The following is a 22,243-nucleotide window of genomic DNA, read 5'->3' on the forward strand; positions in this document are numbered from 1 at the left end:
TTAGTAGTGCTGTATGGCCCAGGGGCAGGACCACTGGAGATGAAGGCTTGACTGCCAGGCTTGCGGGATAGAAATGTGAGCCTTGGGGCCCTTCCATGACAATATCCTTTATGGAGCTAAGCATAATAGGGGTTTTGAGGGGATCATTTATGATTAATAATAATAGTTTTAAAACTGTCTGAGGAAAAATTGATTGATTTGTCTTCCTGCCTTGGTTCTCACCTATCTCCATTCCACATGGTTGCCAGAGCGATCAATCTAAACCATAAACTTCATCCTATAATAAGACCTTCAAAAAAAAAAAACTCGACTTTAATACTCACCATTTGTCTATTCAGTTTGCTTAGTTATATGGACACTTTTGTAGTTCCCACCAAATATCACAATTTCTGTGGTCTCAGCTGCTCCATGTCACGTGCTGCTCCTTCTACATGGGTTACTTCACCTACTTCTTCAGAATTCATGTCCTCACCTAGGAAAAGTCTCCTGTATAAATGAAGGACTTCTTCCATAGTGTTTTGTTTAATTATGGAAGGCATCCCATACTGTTTCATATGTGCTTATGTGCTCTTATGTCTTCCACTAAACTGTGAACCGAAAAAATGAACTTGTTTAGGACCTTGGATATAGTAGTCACCAAACTATTAATGCTCTTACACAAAGTAGAGCACTGCAGACCAAATGTCTGCCAAATAAATGGAGACATATGGTATGTTCTTCATTGTGATGGGTGAGACAGCTGTGGCAAGAAAGCAGTTGTTCCCTAATGCTCCAGCAGTGGACAGAATGCCAAGAGCCCTTTGAATCTTCATAACTAAGGACTGGAATGGGTCTTGAAGATCATCCATTTAAGAGAGTCATTGTTCAGAATCAGCATTTCAGCATTGCTTACATTCTCTAATATCAGATCTCAGCTTGAGCATTTACAAACAGCCCACGCCTGTACTTTTACGGAGATAAGATTTACATGTCGTTTATCCATTTTAGGGTTTTAGAAACATTCCTGGTATAAAACGTTCATTATTTCCTGCTTGACTTATACACAGTGGAATCAACTAGTTTGCATTATGACCATCAAGCATAAACATGTATCAGCTGAGATTTCCTTCATGTGAACTGCTGATAGCAGATATGTGTCTGAGTACCAACCAAACACGCTCTAATTTGAAACATGCTTTTGGAGTGGGAAGCAAAGGTTCCAAGGCATTATATGTTGAGGCAGAGGCCAACTGCTTCACTTGAGTATGGGTCAAATCAGAGGAAACAGATGACATAGCACAAATCAGAGTAAAGAATTCCTTCTTATAACCTTCTAGAACACAGTTGTAGAGTTGAGGTTGGAAGGTGACCTAGTTCAGCCCCCTATCCAATGCTTGAGTCTCTTCATTTTGTTCCCACCAGTTAGTAATCAAACTGTTCGGGACTGTCTCAACCCACAGTGTCTCATACACATTTCTCACGGGTGTTCTCAACAGCTAGTTGCTTCTTGTGTTAACCTGAAGTCCATCATTTGGCCCTTTGTGTTCATAAGATAGGCTTCAGATGAGATTGCATTGCTAAAAATTGCAAAAAATGACCAGCTTGTGTGAGTACTGCTGTTTCTCTTTAGTTGAAGACAAATCTTATTAATGTTTCAGCAAATACTTCATTTCAGATAGATAGCAAAGGCTTATATACATTTTATAATTTGAAAGTGAAACCATGTGTTTGAAAGTGTTTTGTAAACTCTAGAGCCTTTTACACAGGAAAAGCCTTATTATTGTCAGTAAAATATTGTTATTATTGTCAGTAAAATAACCAACTAAAACCGAGTCCACTTGCTGCTCGTATCATAGGGTAATTTGAATATTTATTGTGCCTTAAGAACAAATGAGATAGAAATATTCATTTCAGATGAACAGAAACAAGTGGTAAATCTGGCTTTATTTCAGAAAATGAAGCAGTGTCTTCATGAGATGTCTACTATTGTAAAGAAATATACTTTAATAACTAAGTGTTTAATATAACAGTAAATATAGATTAAGAAAAGTGAAATCAATTAAAATCAAATTATAGTAGTATTATATTAACTAACACTGAAATTATTAGAACATAATGGATGAACCCACAAATAGTATGTATTATGATCTAAAACTTTTATTTTTAGCAAAAGCTTTTTTATCTCAGTTACAAATAAAAATCTTAAAATTCTCAGAGGAAAAAATTATTTATAAAAAGTGTTTTTAAAGATTCATATACAGAAGGCTATTCTGAGGTAAAATCCAAGTGACCAATGTTTTGGTCTTGGTAAGGGTGACAATCTGCCATTTACTATCTCCCTTGAAAATGAAGATGACCCTGTGGTTGTTGTACCTTCAGTGACTTGTGTTATGTAAAGATACTCTTGCCTGTGAAGAGAGATTTCAGTGTTTTTAAATAAACATTATATTGAAGTTGTGGGACATTTTCTTGTAAGATACAGAAAAGTATATTGTTATTCGCTAGTCTTGCTTCAATATAACACAACCTGAAGTGAATAAGGATATAGATGCCTTTTTATGCCTATTAAATTCTAGTATAATATAAAAATTACTAAAGTTTTAACTTAGCTTAAGAGGAAAATGTATTTTACTTAAAATTGTATATTTTCTTTAGTACTTTAACTGTTAGAAATATCCAAGAACTAGGTATATTAAATTCCTTAGATTTTGTGGTAGTAAATGATGTTAGTAGTTGAAATAATTCATTTAAATGATAGCTTTACTGTTGTTGTAGCTTAATTAAAGGGAATCCAAAATGCTGCTTTCAGTCATTTTATTCTTTTGTTTCCCCGTGCCTGTCATTATTGGGGCAAATGGCATTGACTGACTTTATTATTTCAAATAACTGAAAATGTTATAAGATTAGAGCTTGTGCTTGTTATTGGTGGTTTTTATTTGTATTTTTTCCATAGTTGGAAGGGCACAATATCTTCTCCACTCTGAGCTCCAGTGAATATGAGCAGGTGCTTGAGATCATCCGCAAAGCCATCATTGCCACAGACCTTGCTTTATACTTTGGAAACAGGAAACAGTTGGAAGAGATGTACCAGACCGGATCGCTAAACCTTAATAATCAATCGCATAGGTAAAGATAATTTTAAAAAGCTTAGAAGCCCAGGAAGTGTTACCAGGAATTAATTGATATTTTTAAAAATAAATGTAATTTGGCATAAATTTTTATTTGAAAGAAATGTTAAAAAATTTGTACTTTTTTACTTTATGTGCATTTTGTTTATATTTACTTAAGACATTTCATTGACAAAATTGCTTACAGTTTATTGTGAGGATAATTAAAATACAAATTGTAAGTTAAACTAATCACTCAGGGATTGATACTTTTAAAGGGAAAGGCTATCAAATTATTTCTTTAAGAGGTTACTTTCATTTATCACAGCCTAGAGTTTGATCTTTGGCCTCAGAAACTCAAAAGCAAATGAAGATGGATTCATTTTTCGGAATCCAAATCCTGTTAACAAAGCTAATATGTTTGGTGTGAAACTGGTTCAGTTTTATTGATTTGCAAACGTATAATGCAGTCACAAGGATTAGTAAATTGACATTCTGTGGGGTCAGAATCATCCAGGAAGCCAAGTAGCCATCAAAGGTTTATTTCCAAGCATAGAATTCGAACAAGGAAGATTCTCTCAAGTGAATGTTCTAATGGTGTCAGGCTAAATGAGTGTGATGCCTTTTTTTTTTTGAGGAGCAGTTTCTTGCCTAGTGGACTCAGAAATATGTCAGGTATGTTCACTATGAACCTGCCCACCCATCTAAGTTCATTGGCTGACTTTGATTTCCTCGGCTAGTCCGTAAATGGTACCAGCAGCGTTCATTGCTATAGCTCTCCTGTTACTGTTTCCATGTCTGACCAACTTCATCTCACATGAAGCCCTCTTTATCTTTCCACTTGTGAACATTTACTTAGCATTTCTGTGCCAGTCTTGCTGTTGTTTGGATTTGTTCTCTTCGTTTAGGTGCTTTGCACATCTCTATTATGATTTATTAAGTACTGATCTTAACATTTCTTTCTGAGGAACAGACTTTGTTTCTAAGTTCTTAGAAGCAATTCACTCAGGTACCCCAAACACAAAATATTAGTTTTACAAATGAATATAGATATCTAATAAAGCTTATCTCGTCAAGAATAAATATCATTTGTATAATGATACCGATGCCTCTGATTAAGCAGCATTTGTTTGTAATTCAACTTGCCTTCAAACAGGGGCAGATCCCAGATTTTATAGAGCTTGAAACTTTACAGTTTGGGGAAGCTTATTTGAGAAAAACAAAACAAAGATATCACATCTTCGCACATGGCAGGCAGTCTGAACACATTACTGGAGCCCCTCCTGATCCATGCAGGTGCTGGAGGCAGTGAAGGTCCATGAAGGTCTATGAAGGTATGCCAGCATGTGCTCCTCTACTCCCCACCCAGGTGAGAAGAGCAGTCTCCTGGGTCTGCATCTTGATGTCTCCAGCAGTTTGTGTTTGGTCCTTGCTCTGAGACCTATGGAAACGGGTGTTTGTTCACAGTTCTCTTTTGTTTTGGTAGTTAGCAGATCAGGGACATATAGTCTTCATGAAGTAAGCTTTAGTTTCCTGAAACCCATGTGCTTCTTTTAAAGATAAGATTTAAAAATAAGAATCATGTCACTAGTACCAACTTCCTTGAATATGTTCTTTTTAGCAGAATGATTACAATAATTATTGTTATAAAATAGAAAATGTATACATCTAACTTGCAAATAATATCATTTTTTGTACTTAATGAATGCATATGTGCTAGTGGTATATTCTGTACAATTATGCATGTTTAACTCTTTGATACATAACATTTTTTAAGGTAAAGCATGTTTGCTTTAACAATTCAAGTGCACAGAGGTGTGAAGAGGAAAGAATAATCCTCTGTTCTTTGGTACTCCATGACCAACTATCTACTCCATGCAATGTCATCTCATGCATTTTTCTGTTTTTTCAAGTGTGTGTTTGTGTGTGTGTATACGTATGTACACGTATGTACATAGTACATGTAGGCATACCTCAGAGATATTTTGGGTTTGATTCCAGACCATCACAATAAAGGATATATTGCAATAAAGTGAGTCTCACACATTTTTTTTTTTTGGTTTTCTGCATATAAAAGTTGTTTATCTAATATTGTATCTAATATTATAGTCTATTAAGTGTGCAATAGCAGTATGTCTAAAAAATGCACATACTTTAATTTTAAAATACTATTAAAAATGCTAACAATCATCTGAGCCTTCAGCAAGTTCTAATCTTTTTGCAGGTGGAGGGTCTTGCCTAGAAGACAATGTGACAATGTGACAATTTCTTTTCTTTCTGTCTGTATTTAGAGATGGAGTCTTGCTCTGTCCCCCAAGCCTGAGTGCAGTGGCACAATCATAGCTTACTGCAGCCTCACACTCCTAGGCTCAAGTGATCCTCCAGCCTCAACCCCTTGAGTAACTGGGACTATAGGCATGCACCACCACACCTGACTAATTTTTAATTTTTTTTATTTTTTAGAGGCGAGGTCTAGCCGTGTTGCCCAGGATTGTCTCAAACTCCTGGCTCAAGCAATTTTCCTGCCTCAGCCTCCTGAGTGGTAGGAATTACAGATGCAATCCACCACACCCAGTCTGGATGTCACAAGTTCTTATAATAAAACAATAGTGAAGTTTGTCCAATCGATTGATTCTTTCTTTCATGAAAGATTTCTCTATAGCTTGTTTATTTGTTTATTTACTTATTTATTTCTCTATAGCTCTTTGGTAGTATTTACCCACAGTAGAACCTCTCTCAACACTGGAGCCAGTTCTCTCAAATCCTGCTTCTGCTTTGTCTACTAAATTTATGTCATATTCTAAATCCTTTGCTGTCATTTCAACAGTGTTCATAGTATCTTCACCAGGAGTAGATTGCATCTCAAGAAACCACTTTCTCTGCTCTTCCATAAGAAGAAACTCGTGATCCGTTCAAGTTTTATCATGTAATTGCAGCAACTTGGTCACGTCTTCAGGCTCTACTTCTAATTCTAGTTCTCTTGCAGTTTCCAGCATATCAGCAGTTACTTTCTCTGATGAAGTCTTAGCCTCCTTAAGGTCATTCATGAGGGTTGGAAGCAAACTCCTGTTAATGTTGATATTTTGATGACTTCTTATGACACACAAATGTTCTCAATGGCATCTAGAGTAGTGAATCCTTTCTAGAAGGTTTTCACTAACTTTGCTCAGATTCATCAGAGAAATCTCTATTTATGGCACAATAGCCTTATGATATGTATTATTGTTTAATAAGACTTGAATGTCAGAATGACTCCTTGCTCCCTGGGCTGCAGGATGGATGTTGTGTTAGCAGGCATGGAAACAACATCAATCTCCTTGTGCATCTCCATCAGAGAGCCCTTGAGTGACTAGTTGCATTATCAGTGAGTAGTAATATTTTGAAAGAACTTTCTTTCCTCTGAACAGTAGGTCTCTACAGTGGTCTTAAGATATGCATTAAACCATGCTGGAAACAAATGTGCTATCATGAGGTTTTGGTTCCATTTCTAGAATACAAGTAGAGTGGATTTAGCATAATTCTTAAGGACTCTAGGATTTTTGAAATGATAAATGAACATTGGTTCACCTTAAAGTCACTAGCTGCATTAGTCCCTAACAAGAAAGTCAGCCTGTCCATTGAAGCTTTGCATGGACATTTCCTCTCTAGATCTGAATGTCCTAGATGGCACCTGCTTCCTGTTGCTGATTGTGTTATCTACATTGAAAATCTGTTGTTAGTGCAGCCTGCATCTAGTATCTTAGCCGGATTTTCTGGTTAACTTGCTATATCTTCTGCATTAGCACTTGCTGCTTTCCTTTGCACTCTTGTGCAATGGAGATAGCTTCTTTTCTCAAACCCCATGAATCCACATCTGCTACCCTCAAACTTCTCTTCTGTAGCTTCCTCAAATTTTTCAACCTTCATAGAATTGAAGAGAGTCAGGGTGTTGCTCTGGATTAGGTTTTGGCTTTAAGGAATATTATGACTTGTTTGATCTTCTATATAGACTACTAAAGTTTTCTTCACAAGGCTGTTTTTCCTTTTTATTGATCATGTGTTCATGTGTTCACTAGAGTAGCACTGTTAACTTTCTTGAAAAACTTTTCCTTTGCACCTACAACTTGACTAATTGTTGGGCACAAGAGGCCTAGCTTCTGGCCTATCTCAACTTTGGACATGCCTTCCTCACAGTGGAGCAGTCAGAACACAAACAACATTCATCATTCAAACTCATTGACTTATATGGGTACAATTGATGGCACCCCCAAACCATTACAGTGGTAATGCCAAAGACCACTGATTATAGGTCACCATACAGATACAATAACAATGAAAAAAATTGAAATATTTTGAGAATTACTAAATGCGACACAGAGACATATGGTGGAAAAATGATAGTGATAAACTTGCTGGGTATAGGGTTGCCATAAAGCTTCAATTTGTAAAAAACAGTAGTTGTGAAGTGCATCAAAGCAAAGTACAATTAAAACAAGTAGTACCTGGAGCATATATCATTCAAAATTTATATACATATTCAATTTTCCAAAAAGATTGTAAAATTCACGCTCCTTCTAATATGAGTCAAACCGTTTCTCACTAAATATGCCCTTCTCTGACTACTCACTATATTGACAATCTTTTCATGTTTATTTACTACTTATTTTCCTACTTTTGTGTTTTTGCCCATTCAAAACTTTGGCTTTACTTTTTTTAAAAAAATTACTCAAGCCGGGCTTGGTGGCTCAGCCTGTAATCCCGCACTTTGGGAGGCTGAGGTGAGTGGATTGCCTGAGCCCGTGAGTTCAAGACCCGCCTGGGCAAATTGGTGAGACCTCATCTCTACAATAAATCAAAAAATCAGCCGGGTGTGGTAGCACATGCCTGTAATTCTGACTACTTGGAAGGCTGAAGCAGAAGGATCGCCGGAGTACAGCAAGTCGAGGCTGCAGTGGCTGGGAGCAGCCACTGCACTCCAGTCTGGGCGACAGAGTGAGACGCCAACTCAAAAAAAAAAAAAAAATTATTCAAATTTTCTTTTGAATACAAAGGAATTTAGTTTTACGAGGTCAAATCTTTTTAAAATAAAATCTCATAGGAATATGAATAGTATTTAAAATTTTTGTATATTTTTCTAGTTTTAATTTTTCTGTTTAGATCTTAATTTTCCTATAGTTGTATTTTCATGAACATGACTATCCCTGATGGGTTGCATTAGTATCATTCATGAAGAATAGCTGTTTCCACTTAATTGAATTTATTCCTTTTTCTTATAAGCTTGGATAATTCTTTAGATCTCTTAGGCCATTTATTGCAAATTACCTAATTTTTAACTACAATCATACTGTTTTGTTATTATAACTATGTTGAAATTTATCATACATATTGGGTAAAATAATCTTTACCCTTCATCTACTTACTAAAAAATTCATGAAAATTGTCCCCTTGTAAATACATTTTTAAAAATTTTTAAAGAAAAATGTTAAACTTACATAAAATAGAAGTAATCAAATGTGCATTCATATATATATTCAAGAATTGCTAATATTTACCATATTTTCTTTATCTCTTTTCTTTTTTGGGTGGAGTGTGCCATTTCAAAATAAATTATAAACATTATGATCCTTCACGTTCTTCATCATGAATATCTAAAAAGAAAAAGAATGTTCTGTTCAGATTTTACTTTTCAATCAAAAATATTTACATTGGCATTTTAATCACAGTTTTGTTATGTTTATTTATTCACTTAAAAAGAAAGTATATTGTCTCACCTAAAAACATGTTGACTCTTAGTTGTGAATAAAACCTTATAGTTTGTTTGCATTTGTCCTATAGCTTTCTTGATAAAATTTTGTGGATTATTTTATAGATTTTATCACTTGTGAATATTTTTTCTATTTCTAACTAGTAATATAGTTTCTAGTATACATAAAGTTATGAATTTTTATGTACTTATCATTTTCACTTTATATGTTTTGAAACTTCGTTATTTGGTGCTTACATATTTAGATGTTTTATGTTTTCAATGATTTACTCTCTCATCAGTATGAAATCATCCTTTTTTCTGCTGATACTTCATATCTTAAAATTTTTTGTTTCTAAAATAACCATACAAGGTTTCTCTTGTTTTTACTATTGACATGCCATATTCTTTTCTAATCTTTTAATATCATAATATCTGACATTTAAAGTATGTCTTGTAAACAGTAATAGTTGATGCTTGCAATTGCTGCCTTTTAATGGACTTTTTAGTCTACTTGCATTTAATGTAATTACATTTATGGTTGTTTAATTATCCTGCTTGTTTTCTGTTTGACCCTTTTTTCTTTCCCCTTCTTTTCTCTCTTATTTTGAGCTAATTGTTCTGTGTGTGTGTGTGTGTGCATGCACATTTGTGTGTATGTTCTGTTTTGTATCTTTCTATTGGCTTTTATTGTTAAATCTTTTTTATATTTTCAAGTGGCTTCTCTTGAATTTACGGTATGCATTTTTGTTAGTCCACTTTATATTAACATTATTTCACTTTATGCAATGTAAAAAACCTAAAAATAAGAATTCCACTTATATCTTTGTGTCTTTTCTGCTATTGTTGTTATGTGTCACTATTGTTGCTACATGTGTTCTACACTACACACATGGATTGCAAATATTTTAAGTTAAATAATTGATTATTAAAGAATTTAAGAAGAAAAAGAAAAATAGTTTTCACGTTTGTCCACATGTATTTGTTTCTTCTGTTTTTAATATATTTGTGTAGGTTCAAATTTCCATCTGGTATTATTTCACTTTAACCCAAAAAACTCCCTTAATATTTCTTAAAATGTGTTGACAACAAATTATTTCAAGTTTTTTCTTTACTTCATCTGAAAATGCCATACTTTTGGGTTTACTTTTTAAAGATCTCTTCACTGACTTTAAATTTGTAAATTGACACTTTTTAAAAAAGTATTTCAAAAATATTATTTGACTGTCTTCCGGCCTCCATATTTTTTTTTTAATGTGAAGTCAACAGTTAGTGTTATTCTCCTGTATAGAATTTGTCATTTTACTCTGGCTGCTGCTTATGTTTATTCTTCCTGACATTCTCTGAGGTTTTTTGAGTCTGTAGACTACTGACTTCAATAAAATTTGAAAAAGTTTCAAACATTCTGTTTCTTTAAATTTTTTTTCCCCATTGTATCTCTTTTCTTCTGAACTCTGGCACGTTTGTTAGACCACTTTGTACTGTGTAACAAGTTATTAGGGTTCTGTGTGTTTTCTGTGTACCTATTCGGGGGATTTTTTTATGGTATGTCTAATCTCACTGATTCTTTTTTTTTTGTGAGTTGGAGTCTCACTCTGTTGCCCAGTCTGGAGTGCAGTGGCAGCCACTGCAGCCTCAACCTGCTGGGCTCCGGCGATCTTTCTACCTCAGCCTTCCGAGTAGCCGGAATTACAGGTGCGCGCTACCATGCCGGGCTGATTTTTTGATTTACTGTAGAGATGAGGTCTTGCCGAGTTGCCCAGGAGGGTCTCGAACCCCGTGGGCTCAGGCAATCCACTCACCTCAGCCTCCCAAAGTGCGGGATTACAGGCTGAGACACCGACCCCAGCTTAAACTGTTTTTTTTTTTTTTTTGAGTTGGAGTCTCACTGGAGTTGCCCAGACTGGAGTGCAGTGGCTGCTCCCGGCCACCACAGCCTCGACCTGCTGGGCTCCGGCAATCCTTCCGCCTCAGCCTTCCGAGTAGCCGGAGTTACAGGCATGCGCTACCACGCCCGGCTGATTTTTTGATTTATTGTAGAGATGAGGTCTTGCCAAGTTGCCCAGGTGGGTCTCGAACCCTCAGGCTCAGGCAATTCACTCACCTCAGCCTCCCAAAGCGCGGGATTACAGGCTGAGCACCGAGCCTGGCTTACTGATTCTTTCAAATGTTCTGTCTGATTCAGTGATTTTTTTTTAAAACATACAATGATTAAAACACACACACACACACACACACACACACACACACACACACGTGTATGTATATTATATAATATTTTTCTATTCTGGCATTTTCTTAAGGTTAATTTTTATAGCTTGTAAGTCTTTCCTGAAATTCTCTCTTTACTCATTTATCTAAATATATCTTTTCTTGAAGATTGTTTCCATATCTATTCATTATTTAAAAATCCTTGTCTACATTTTTATTGTATAGGTCCTCTGTAAGTTTGTCTTTTTGACTGATTTTTCTGTAGTTTAGATCATGTAATACATTTTTCAGCTTCTTTATGTATCTCGTAATTTCCTTAAGCTTGTGTACTTCCTCATGGATAGTATGCTCTGTTATCTTTCTGTATTCTGCTGTCTTTCTCTGAGAGTAATCGACATTGATCCTAGTGGCTGGTTGAATGTGTCCTGAGCCTCCCTAATCATATGATTATGCCCCTTTAAGTTTTAAAAGGGTGTTTCCAGTTCTGTATTGGTCTTAGGCCTCTGTTAAGGAATTGAGAGGTCAAGAATTTGAGGGGAATATGAATACAGATTTGGGGACAACTTCTGCCTCTGTGGTTTCTCTCTTCTCTAGGATTTCCCTCAACTTCTGTGTACTCTGGCAGTTCCAAACTCTAACTTCTTAGCCATGCCCTGACTTTCTTTTGAGCTACCTATTTGCCATATGATCCTGGGAGGAAAGCTACATAAATAAAGATCTCACCTAGTGTGATCCCCTTCTTTCAAAAGTTAAATCTCTGACTTAAACTTGCTTTGCATACTAGACAGCATCTTCAAAGCGTTATTTTGCATTCTATTTGGAAATGGTCACTGTTAGTCTATTATTACCAGAATCCTAAAAATTTATTTTGTATATAGTCATTTAATTATATACTCTGTCAGTTGAACCGTTTTATTTCAGTCTCTTGGATTTTCTAAGGCATACAGTTATGTTATCTGCAAATAAATATAGTTTTTTCTTCTTTTCCCATATTTATAATTATTTTGCCTTCTCTCTTGACTATATAGCTAGAATCTGTGATACAATATTGGATTATAGTGAAGAAAGCAAGCACATCTAATATGTGCATGATCTTAATAGACAAGTTTTAGAATTTTAATTTAATATTTGATACTTTTTAAATAAATCATATTCATGATATGTAAGTTTTTTGTTCTTGATGCTATTTTTTAATTAAGAATTTTATTAAACCTGTGTTCATATTCCAATGATATAAGGTTTTTCTCTGATTTCTTAGTGCTACTAATTTCTTCTTTTATTGAAATCTTTTTAAATTTCCTAATTTCATGCAACCCCTTAATTTCTTGAGATCTCCTTTTCCATGGAGTTAATCCTTTAATATAGCAGTTCCCAACCTTTCTGGTATCAGGGACCAGTTTCACGGAAGACAATTTTTCCGTGGACAGGGGATGGGGCTGGGGACGGATTATCAGGCATTAGATTCTCAAAAGTAGCATGCAACCTAGGTCCCTCACATGTGCAGTTCACAGTAGGGTTTGCGCATCATGAGAATCTAATGCCAACGCAGATGTGACAGAAAATGGAACTCCTATGGCCCTATCACTCACCTCCTGCTGTGTGGCCTGGTTCCTAACAGGCCATGGACCAGTACTGGTTCGCAGCCTGGGCATTGGGGGCCTCTGTCTTAATACACTGAGAAAATAATTTTTTTCTGCCTTTTAAAGTAAATTTGCATGTAATCCATTAATTGTGATATATAGTTGTACTTTTTTGTAATATATAAGAATTTGCTATTAACTAATAATCTTTCTTATCTAGAAGAGTTTAAAGAACTAAGGTTAACTTTGGGGAAGGATAATGTTCTTTTTTAAAACTACTATAGTCTGCCACCTTCTTAAAGGGAAAATTTTTAGCAAACTTTCAAATGTCTACTATGGTTTGGGACTTGTATTTTGTTTGTTTTGTTTTTGCCACTTCATTTCACCTCTTGCTCAATTTATATTGCTAGAAAATCACCTTTTTCCTTTAGATGTTCAAATTCATATAAAAATATATGCAAAGATTTTTTTCTCCTTTAAAAATGTTTTTAATCTTACTAAATTTGTTGTTGTATCTAATGTTCAGTGTCTTATGTTTTTACTTTTTCTTAATCAGACTTGTCTGAGATTCCTTTCATTTTAGTTATTCCATTTTTGTATAAACTAGCTTTTATAAGATGTGTCATTTCTATCTTGTCTGCACTTTCCTTATTTTTAACTTTTATATTTATGTTTCTTTTTATTATGATCTGAGTATTGATTGAACTATACCCCGCAAGTTTTTGATACTTTTATTTTTATTTGTTTTACATTATTACATTATTATGTTATTGTCATTTCTGCTTCTATTTTCTTATTGATGTAGAGGTTATTTTAAAGTAATCTTTCTAATTTCCAAATGCTTCAGACGTTTGCTTGTTTGTTTGTTTTGTTTCTAGAACAGTTTTTGGTTTATTGTTAAAAGAATATGACCTATAAAATTAGTAAATTTTGTAATTTCTTTGTGTTTTCTTTCTAGCCAGCATATAAAAGATTTTTGTTAAAGCCACTTTATTTAAGTAGAATTAACATACAAAATACATTCATCTTAAGCTTTAGCACCTGCACCCGCTATCTACCACACACACAGTCAAGACATAAAAGCTTTTTGTCACCACTTCACCTCTTTCCAGTCAGTTCACTGCACAAGGCACAGAAACCAATGTGTTCTGTATCTATACATTATATTTGTATCTTAGTCCCTTCAGGCCACTCTAACAAAATACCATAGACTGGGTGGCCTATAAACAAATACTTATTTCTCACATTTCTGGATCCGGGAAGTCCAAAATCAAACTTCTGGCAGTTTGGGTGTCTTGTGAGGGCCTGTTTCCTGGCTGGAGAAAGCCATCTTCTAGCTGTAACCTCAGATGGTGAGAGGAAAGGGAGCTCTCTGGGGCTTCTTTTTTTTTTTTTTGAGTTGGAGTCTCACTCTGTCGTCCAGACTAGAGTGCAGTGGCCACTCCCGGCCACCGCAGCCTCGACCTGCTGGGCTCCAGCAATCCTTCCGCCTCAGCCTTCCGAGTAGCCAGAATTACAGGCATGCGATACCACGCCCGGCTGATATTTTGATTTATTGTAGAGATGAGGTCTCGCTGCCCAGGCGGGTCTCGAACCCACGGGCTCAGGCAATCCACTCACCTCAGCCTCCCAAAGGCGCGGGATTACAGGCTGAGCCACCGAGCCCGGTGTGGGGCTTCTTTTATATGGAAACGAATGCCATTGCTGAGGGTTGTATCTTTCCTTCTTTATGACCTAATAACCACTTCTCAAATGTCCCATCTTCCAATACTAACACACTGGACATTAGGATTTAAAATGTTAATTTTAAGGGGATGCAAACATTTGCTCTGTAGCAACTTGTAGTAACTTGAGTTACAAACAAATATAGAAAATCTCGGTTTGTGCGCTTGTCTCGGCTCCCTCCTGATTTCCTTCTTTTACAGTATTGTCATGGCTATGCCAGGTTGCTAGCAACTCCGTTTGAATTTTATAATCAGCTTCTTGATTTCTATAGAGAAGCCAGTTAGGATTCTGATGATAATTGTGTTGAATCTGTAGATCGATTTAGGAAATACTGCGTTTTCATAATATTAAGTCTATGAATATAGGAAGTTCTTTCATTTAGATGTTCTTTAATATTTTTCGACATTGTTTTCTAATTTTCAGGCTCAGGTTTTGTACTACATTTGTTATATTTATTACTAAAGATTTTGTTGTTTTTGGTACTGTGGTACATTATATAATTTTTAGATTTCACTTACACATTGTTTATTGTTAGTATATGAAAATATAATTGATTTGTATACTACTGATCTTATATCATGCAGCTTTGATGAACTCATTTATTAGTTAATAGCATTTTGGTGGATTGTTTAGACTTTTCTATACATACAAGGGCTGTCATTTTAAAATGGCAATCGTTTTACAATTCTCTTTCTAATCTGTTTGCCTTTTCCTCCTTTTTATTTAATAATTAGCCTCACTTATGTTAAATATAACTGACAAGAGCAAACATCCTTTTCTCGTTCCTGCTCTTGGGGGTAAACATCTAGTCTTTTGCCGTTAAGTATGATATTAGCTATGGATTTTTCATAGACCTTATCAGTTTGAGGAAGTTTTCAGAACTAAGTCTAGTTTGTTGAATTTTATTTTTCATCATAAATGGATATTGAATTTTGTTATATGCTTTTGCAGCATAATTGAGGTTGTAAAGCAGTTCTTATTATTTATTCTATTAATGCGGTATATTACATTAATTGATTTTTAGATGTTAAACTAACCTTGCATTATAGTGAAAAATATCATGTGATGATGGTGTATGATTGTTTTTACATATTGCTGGATTTGTCTTGATGGTATTTTGTAGAGGACTTTTGTGTCTATATTTATAGCTTAACTTGGCCTGTTGTTTTCCTTTTTTGTAGTATTTGTCTGATTTTAGTGTCAGGGTAATACTGACCTAGCAGAACTAGTTGGGACATACTCCTTTCGATTCTATTTTTTTGAAAAAGTTTATGAACAATTTCTGTTAATTAATCTTCAAATGTTTGATGGAATTCATCTGTAATTCTATCAAATGGAATTTGATGTATTGATGTTTCTTTGTGTGTTTTGTTTGTTTGTTTGGTTACTGGCTCAGTCTTTTTATTACTATAGGTTGATTTACCTAGTGTATTTATTCTTGAGTCAGTGGAAGTAGTTAATGTCTTTCTAGAAATTTGTCCAGTTTCATCTAAGTTGTCTACTTTGTTGGTACACAGTTGTTCATTGTATTTCCGTATGATTCTTTTATTTCTGAAATTGGTTGTAATAGCCCCTTTATCATTTCTGTTTCTAGTAAGTTGCATCTTATCTTTTTAAAATTTTTTTCTTGGTCAGCCTAGCTTTAAAATTTGTCAGTGTTATTGATCTTTTATTTATTTATTTTTTTTGAGTTGGAGTCTCACTCTGTCACCCAGACTGGAGTGCAGTGGCCACTCTCAGCCACTGCAGCCTCGACCTGCTGGGCTCCGGTGATCCTTCCGCTCAGCCTTCCAAGTAGCTGGAACTACAGGCGTGCGCTACCACGCCCAGCTAATTTTTTGATTTATTGTAGAGATGAGGGCCTGCCAAGTCGCCCAGGTGGGTCTCGGACCCGCGGGCTCAAGCAATCCACCTCCCAAAACGCGGGATTACAGGCTGAGCCACCAAGCCCGGCTGATCTTTTTAAATAATCATTTTTTTTCTTTTTTCTCACCTTGATTTTATTACTTTTCTTTGTAATCTATTCTTCCTTCTGCTTCTCTTAGTTTTAGTTTGCTCTTCCTTTTACAGTGTCTTAAGGTGGAAGATTAGGTTATCAATTTGAATTATTTCTTCTTTTATAATATAGGTATTTATACCTATAAATTTCCCTGTAAACACTGTTAAGCTTCATCTCATAAGCTTTGATATGTTTTATCTTCATTTTTATACGTCAAGGTGTTTTTATATTTCCCTTTGGATTTTATCTTTGATCCATTTATTGTTTATTTATTTCTTAGGATTGTTGTGACAGTACCACAAACTGGTTAGTTTATAACAACAGAATTTATTCTTTCACTATTCTGAAGGATAGAAGTCTGAAATCAAGATACCAGCAAAGTTGTTTTCTCTCAGGGCTCTGAAGGAGAGCATACTCCATGCTTCACTCCTAGCTTCTGATGGATACTAGCCACCCTTAGCATTTGTAGTGTTATAAATGTATCCCTTCAGTCCTGTCTCCATCACCACATGCCAGTTCTCTCCCTGCTTGTCCCTGTGTATTCACATGGTGTTCTTCTTTCTTTGTCTCACTTTCCTCTTCTTATAAGGACACTAGTCATGTTGGATTAAGGGCCCACCCTTTTCTGTATGTCCTCATCGTAACTAATTATGTCTGTATCAACCCTATTTCCAGATAAGGTCAAATTCCAAGGAGTTGAGTATTAGGACTTCAATTTATCTCTTTGGGAGACATAATTCAATGCCTAAAAGTTATGTAAGTATGCTTTCCATGTTTTTTTTTTTTTTTTTTTTTTTTTAAGTTGGAGTCTCACTCTGTCGCCCAGGCTAGAGTGCAGTGGCACACTCACAGCCACCCCAGCATCGACCTACAGGGCTCAGATGATCCTTCCGCCTCAGCCTTCCAAGAAATCAGAACTAAGATGTGCACTACTACGCCTGGCTAATTTTTTGATTTGTTGTAGAGATGAGGTCCCGCCAAGTTGCCCAGGCTGTTCTCAAATCTGTAGGCTCAGGCAATCCTCTCACCTTAGCCTCCCAAAGTGCTGGGATTACAGGCTTGAGCCACTGTACCTAGCTGCCACATATTTTTAAATATTACAAATTTATTTTTGTTATTGATTCCATTGTGGTCAGATAACATATTTGGTGTTACTTTTATCCTTCTAAATTTAATGAAGTTTATTGTATATCCTAGCTTATGGTTGCTTTATCCTGGGGAATTTTCATGCGCACTTGAAAAGAATTTTGTTATTGTTAGGTGGAGTGCTTTCCATATGTCTTTTAGGCCTACTAATTCATTTTTGTGCTACTGATCTTGTGTCTTGTGACCTGATGAACTCATCCATCACTTTTAACAATGTTTTGGAGGATTGCTTAGGCTTTCCTATATATGAGGGTGGACCCCTATAAAACAAAAATTTATTTATAAAATATTGTGTATTTTTACATGTTTAAACTTGTTACCTTTAAAGTACTCTCCATTTGAAGCAACATACCTATCAAGATGCTTTTTCCATTGCTCAAAACAGTTTTTGAACTCATCAATTTTGATGCCTTTCCAGTTTCACCTCTTCCATATCGGCAAAACGTTTCCCTTTGAGGACATTTTTCATTCAGGGAAACAACAACCAAAAGAAGTCACTAGGGGGGAGATCAGGTAGGGAGGATGGACCATGGGAGTTATGCCATTTCTGGTCAAAAACTGCTGAACAGTCAGGACAAAGTGGGCAGGTATATTGTCATGGTAGAAAAACCATTTACCTATTTGCCACAACTTGGGACATTTCTTCTATAAATTGTGGCACGACCTTCTCAAAACTTCCAGATAAAAACTTCAGTTGACCATTTGATCCAGAGGAACAAATTCCAAGTGTACTATAAGGGGCCTGCCCTCCAAAAGATTTGTCTGTTTTATTGGAGGAGTTCCCCCTCATACATATAAGATCATGTCCTCTTCAAATATGGTTTTACATTTCTCTTTCCAATCTATTTGCCTGCTTCTTTTAAAATTTAATAATTTACCTGACTTATGCCGAATATAAGAGGCAAGAGCAGACACCTTTTCTTGTTCCTGATCTTGAGGGAAAGTATCCATTCTTTCACCATTGAGTAACTGTTAAGCCTCTGATATTGTTCCTCGTGGGCCACAGTGTTGATATGCCATCAGTCACCCTGGGATGACAGTGGTTTTGGCAGGTCTCTTTTTGACTGTCTTTTTCTGACCACATTCTACTGTTAAGTTCCAATAGTTGTCAGCTGGTTGCTTTATGGTTTACAACAATGCCCTGGGGAAGAAATTCCTTTACAGACTGATCTAGTCAAATTTGGGGCCCTGTAAAGGAATGGTTCCTTATGTCATTGTTGGAAATTTGTTTGATCACAGCTGCCTCTATCAGACTTAAAGTCTTAGCAGACTTTCAAAACTACAGTTTAGCCTATATCTTCCATAAATCTTTCCCTGTCTCCCCAATTGGCTTTCACCCCTGTTTATGAGAGCACCCTTAGTCAACTAACATGGTTGGAAAATGATAAAGAAAGACCACAGTCCTTGAGAGAAGGGAAGCATGAACTCCCACGTTGGTTCACTTAGGGCAGTTTCCTCACCGTGGCATAGGGAAGTGGAGCCAGAGCAGAGCACGCTAGAAGTCCTGAGTAGAACAGTGGAGGGTGGGGATTGTGCCGCAGTGCCAGCCATCTGTGGAGCCTTTGCTCATAGGCCACTGGCAGGAGCTGAGTTACTCATCCCCAGAGTGGGGCTCACAAGCCCTAGTAGGGCAGTTACTGAAGGGCTGAGGGGACACAGAGATAGTAGGGATCACACAGCCTTTGGAAACAGACTTCCAGCTCATCCAGAGTGGAGAGAGCTCGTCAGCACCATAAGCTAGAGTACCAGCAAGGCTGCATCATGGGTCTAGTCCACACCGTGGGATAAGAGCAGCACTTAATTCTTCTGACCAAAGGCTAAAACCAAATCTTCACGGAATCACAGAGAGCCACTAGTGAAGTAACTGCCTGGCAGAACAAAACTCAAAGGGAAGACACCATAATCCAGATTTCTTACAATGGGCTATTGAAAACAGGGGTCAGAAAACTAGGGCCCACAGACCAAATCTGATATGCTTTTTGATTTTGTGCATAGCCCCATGACCTGAGAATGGTTTTTACATTTTAAATGGGCTGCTAAAAAGAAAAAAGAACAAAATACAAAGAAGATATGTGACAGATAATATATGGCCCACCAAGATTAAAGTATTTACTGTCTGACCCTCTATTGGCATTAAACAAAAAAATCACTACAAATGTAAAGAAGCAGAAAAATGAGACCCATCATCAAAAAAAATAAGCAGTCAATAGAAACAGATCCCAGATTACTTAGATTCTGGAATTAGTAGGCAAAAACTTTAAAGCAGCTACTGTAAATATGTTCGAGGTCTCAAACAAAAATTGATTTTAATGAGTGGACAAATGCAGAATTTTAGCAGATAAATGGAAATGATAAAATAGAATCAACTGGAAAATTGAGAATAGTAAAGAAGCAACACATAACAACAGAATAAACACTAAATATATGATGTGTGTTTCTCATCAGAAATAATGAGCAATATACATGGACATATTTAAAGCACTGTCAACTCCGAATTCTGTATCCATTAGAAACAGTCTTCAAAAATGAGGCTGAAATAAAGATATTTCATGATAAAACTGGGAAAATTTGTCATCAACAGACATGAAATACTAGAAAACCTCCAGGCTGATGAGTTAACAGATGAAACTCTCAATCTGTAGGAAGGTATGAGAATCACCCAAAGTAGTAAATATGTGGTTAAATAGAACAGATTACTTCTTTCTTCTGATTTTACTAAAAGTGATAGTTGAACAGTTGAAGGAAAGGTTTACTATTTTTTATATAGTGATTATATATGAAAACAATCTCACAAAGAATGAGAATATATATAATTATATAGTATTGTAAGTTTCTTACATTTTTGAAGAGTAAAGAGCTAAGTGGAAGAATATTAATTGTAAGTAGATGTGGTACGTATGCATATTGTAATCTTTAGGAAAATTATAAAGAGCAACATTGCTTTAAAAATAGAGGACAATATTGAATAGCAAAAAATACATTCAGTTAACTCATAAGGAGACAAAGCAAGAGGAACAAGAATAGAGTCAACACATAGAAAACAAATATTATAAAATTGATAATAACATAATTTATATAATAATATAAAATGTATAATTTGAATCCACCAAACCAACAACTAAATTAAATGTACATGGACTAATACTTGAATTAGCTAGAAGTGATCAGATAAGATAAAATAGCAAGACCTAGTTCTATGTTGTCTATGAGATACCCACTTCAATTAGAAAGTAAATGTTAGAGAAAGATACACCATGCAAGCAGCATTTCAAAAATCTAGTGTAGCTATATTAAAATCATACAAAATAATTTTAAGGCAAAGAATATTGTGTGAAATAAGGAAGGCCCATTTACTGTGGTGAAAGGATCAGTGCAAATACCAATAATCTAAAATGTGCATGTATCTAATAACAAAGCTTCAAAAACACATGAACAAAAAACTGACAGAACTAAAAATTAAAATAGATAAATCCAAAATCATAGTTGGAGGGTTTTATATCCCTCTCTAAGAATTTTAGAAGAGCTATATAAGAGCTTAGTAAGGCTAAGGAAGGTCTGAACAACACTATCAACGTGACCTAATTTATATTTACAGAGCACTACAATAACTGTAGAATACACATTCTTCCTGATTGCATGTAGAATATTTACAAAATTATGTGCTGAGACATAAAACAAATACCAATAAATTTCAAAACATTGAGATCATTGAGTATTTTTTTTACCACAGTATAATTAAATAAGAACAAGTTCTCTTAAAAAGTCCCAACCATTTGGAAAGTAAACACTATATTTCTAAATAACCCATGGATCAAAGGAGAAATTACAAGGGACATTAGAGAATATCTCAAACCAGATGATAATGAAAACAAACTATATCAAAATGTGTAGAATGCAGCTACAACATTGCAGACAGGGAAATTAATTAACTTTAAATACCTATATTCATCAATGATTTAAAAGGTTTTTTAAGCATCTAGTAAAAGAGTAAATTAAAGCCTAACTTGTAAGAAGTAAATAAGAGAGGTGTAGAACAATAAAACATAAAGCAGGCAAACAATAGAGAAAATTAAAAATACCAATAATTTTTTGAATATATTATTAAAATGGTTAAACTGATAAGAGAAATTAAGAAAAAAAAAGAAAATACTAGTCACCAATATTGACAGAGAAAGAGGGAATATTGCTGTAGTTTACAGACATTAAAGAGTACGTAATAATAAGAGCTAATTAGAAATAATATTATGCTAATAAAGTTGAGACAGATAAAAATGGATAAACTTTTTAAAACATATTACTATATGTGAACCAAAAAGAAACAAACTCTGAGTATTTTGTTGAATAAATAAGATATTAAAACAATTAAACAGACAAACAAAAATTACCCTCAGGATTAGACCTCATAGTTTCATTTGAGAATTCTATCAAACAATCTTGTGTAAAATCTTTCCAAAAATTAGAATAGAAACCATTCCCCACATTGTTTTATGAAGGCTGCATAATCCCAATACCAAAGTCTGACGAAAACATTACAAAAATAGTAAATTAAAATTCAGTATTCCTCATGGACATAACTGCAAAATTTATAACAACATATAACAAATTCAGTCACATGTAAAAAGATAAAATATCATAATTGAGTTTTATTGTAGGATTACAAAAAGAGTCTTACCATTTGCTGATTAATATAACTCCCCACAATAGCAGAATAAAGAAGTGTTACTACATGATCAATATAATAAATGTAGGAAAAGCATTTTAAAAAATTAAACCA

At 35.1% G+C, this 22,243-nt stretch overlaps 1 protein-coding gene across 2 annotated transcripts in view; it reads left to right on the forward strand.

Moving 5' to 3' along the window:
- PDE10A (phosphodiesterase 10A) overlaps positions 1-22,243 on the forward strand; it is a 261,276-nt gene that overhangs the window by 220,818 nt on the left and 18,215 nt on the right. For both annotated transcript variants that reach the window (XM_021706971.1, XM_008074000.2), the window contains exon 18: positions 2,933-3,105. In XM_021706971.1, the coding sequence (XP_021562646.1) occupies positions 2,933-3,105 (173 nt within the window). The remainder of the gene's footprint in view (positions 1-2,932; positions 3,106-22,243) is intronic.

This window comes from Carlito syrichta, unplaced genomic scaffold, assembly GCF_000164805.1.
Source record: "Carlito syrichta isolate Samal-C Ts95f unplaced genomic scaffold, Tarsius_syrichta-2.0.1 Scaffold316264, whole genome shotgun sequence".
Lineage (NCBI taxonomy): Eukaryota > Metazoa > Chordata > Mammalia > Primates > Tarsiidae > Carlito > Carlito syrichta.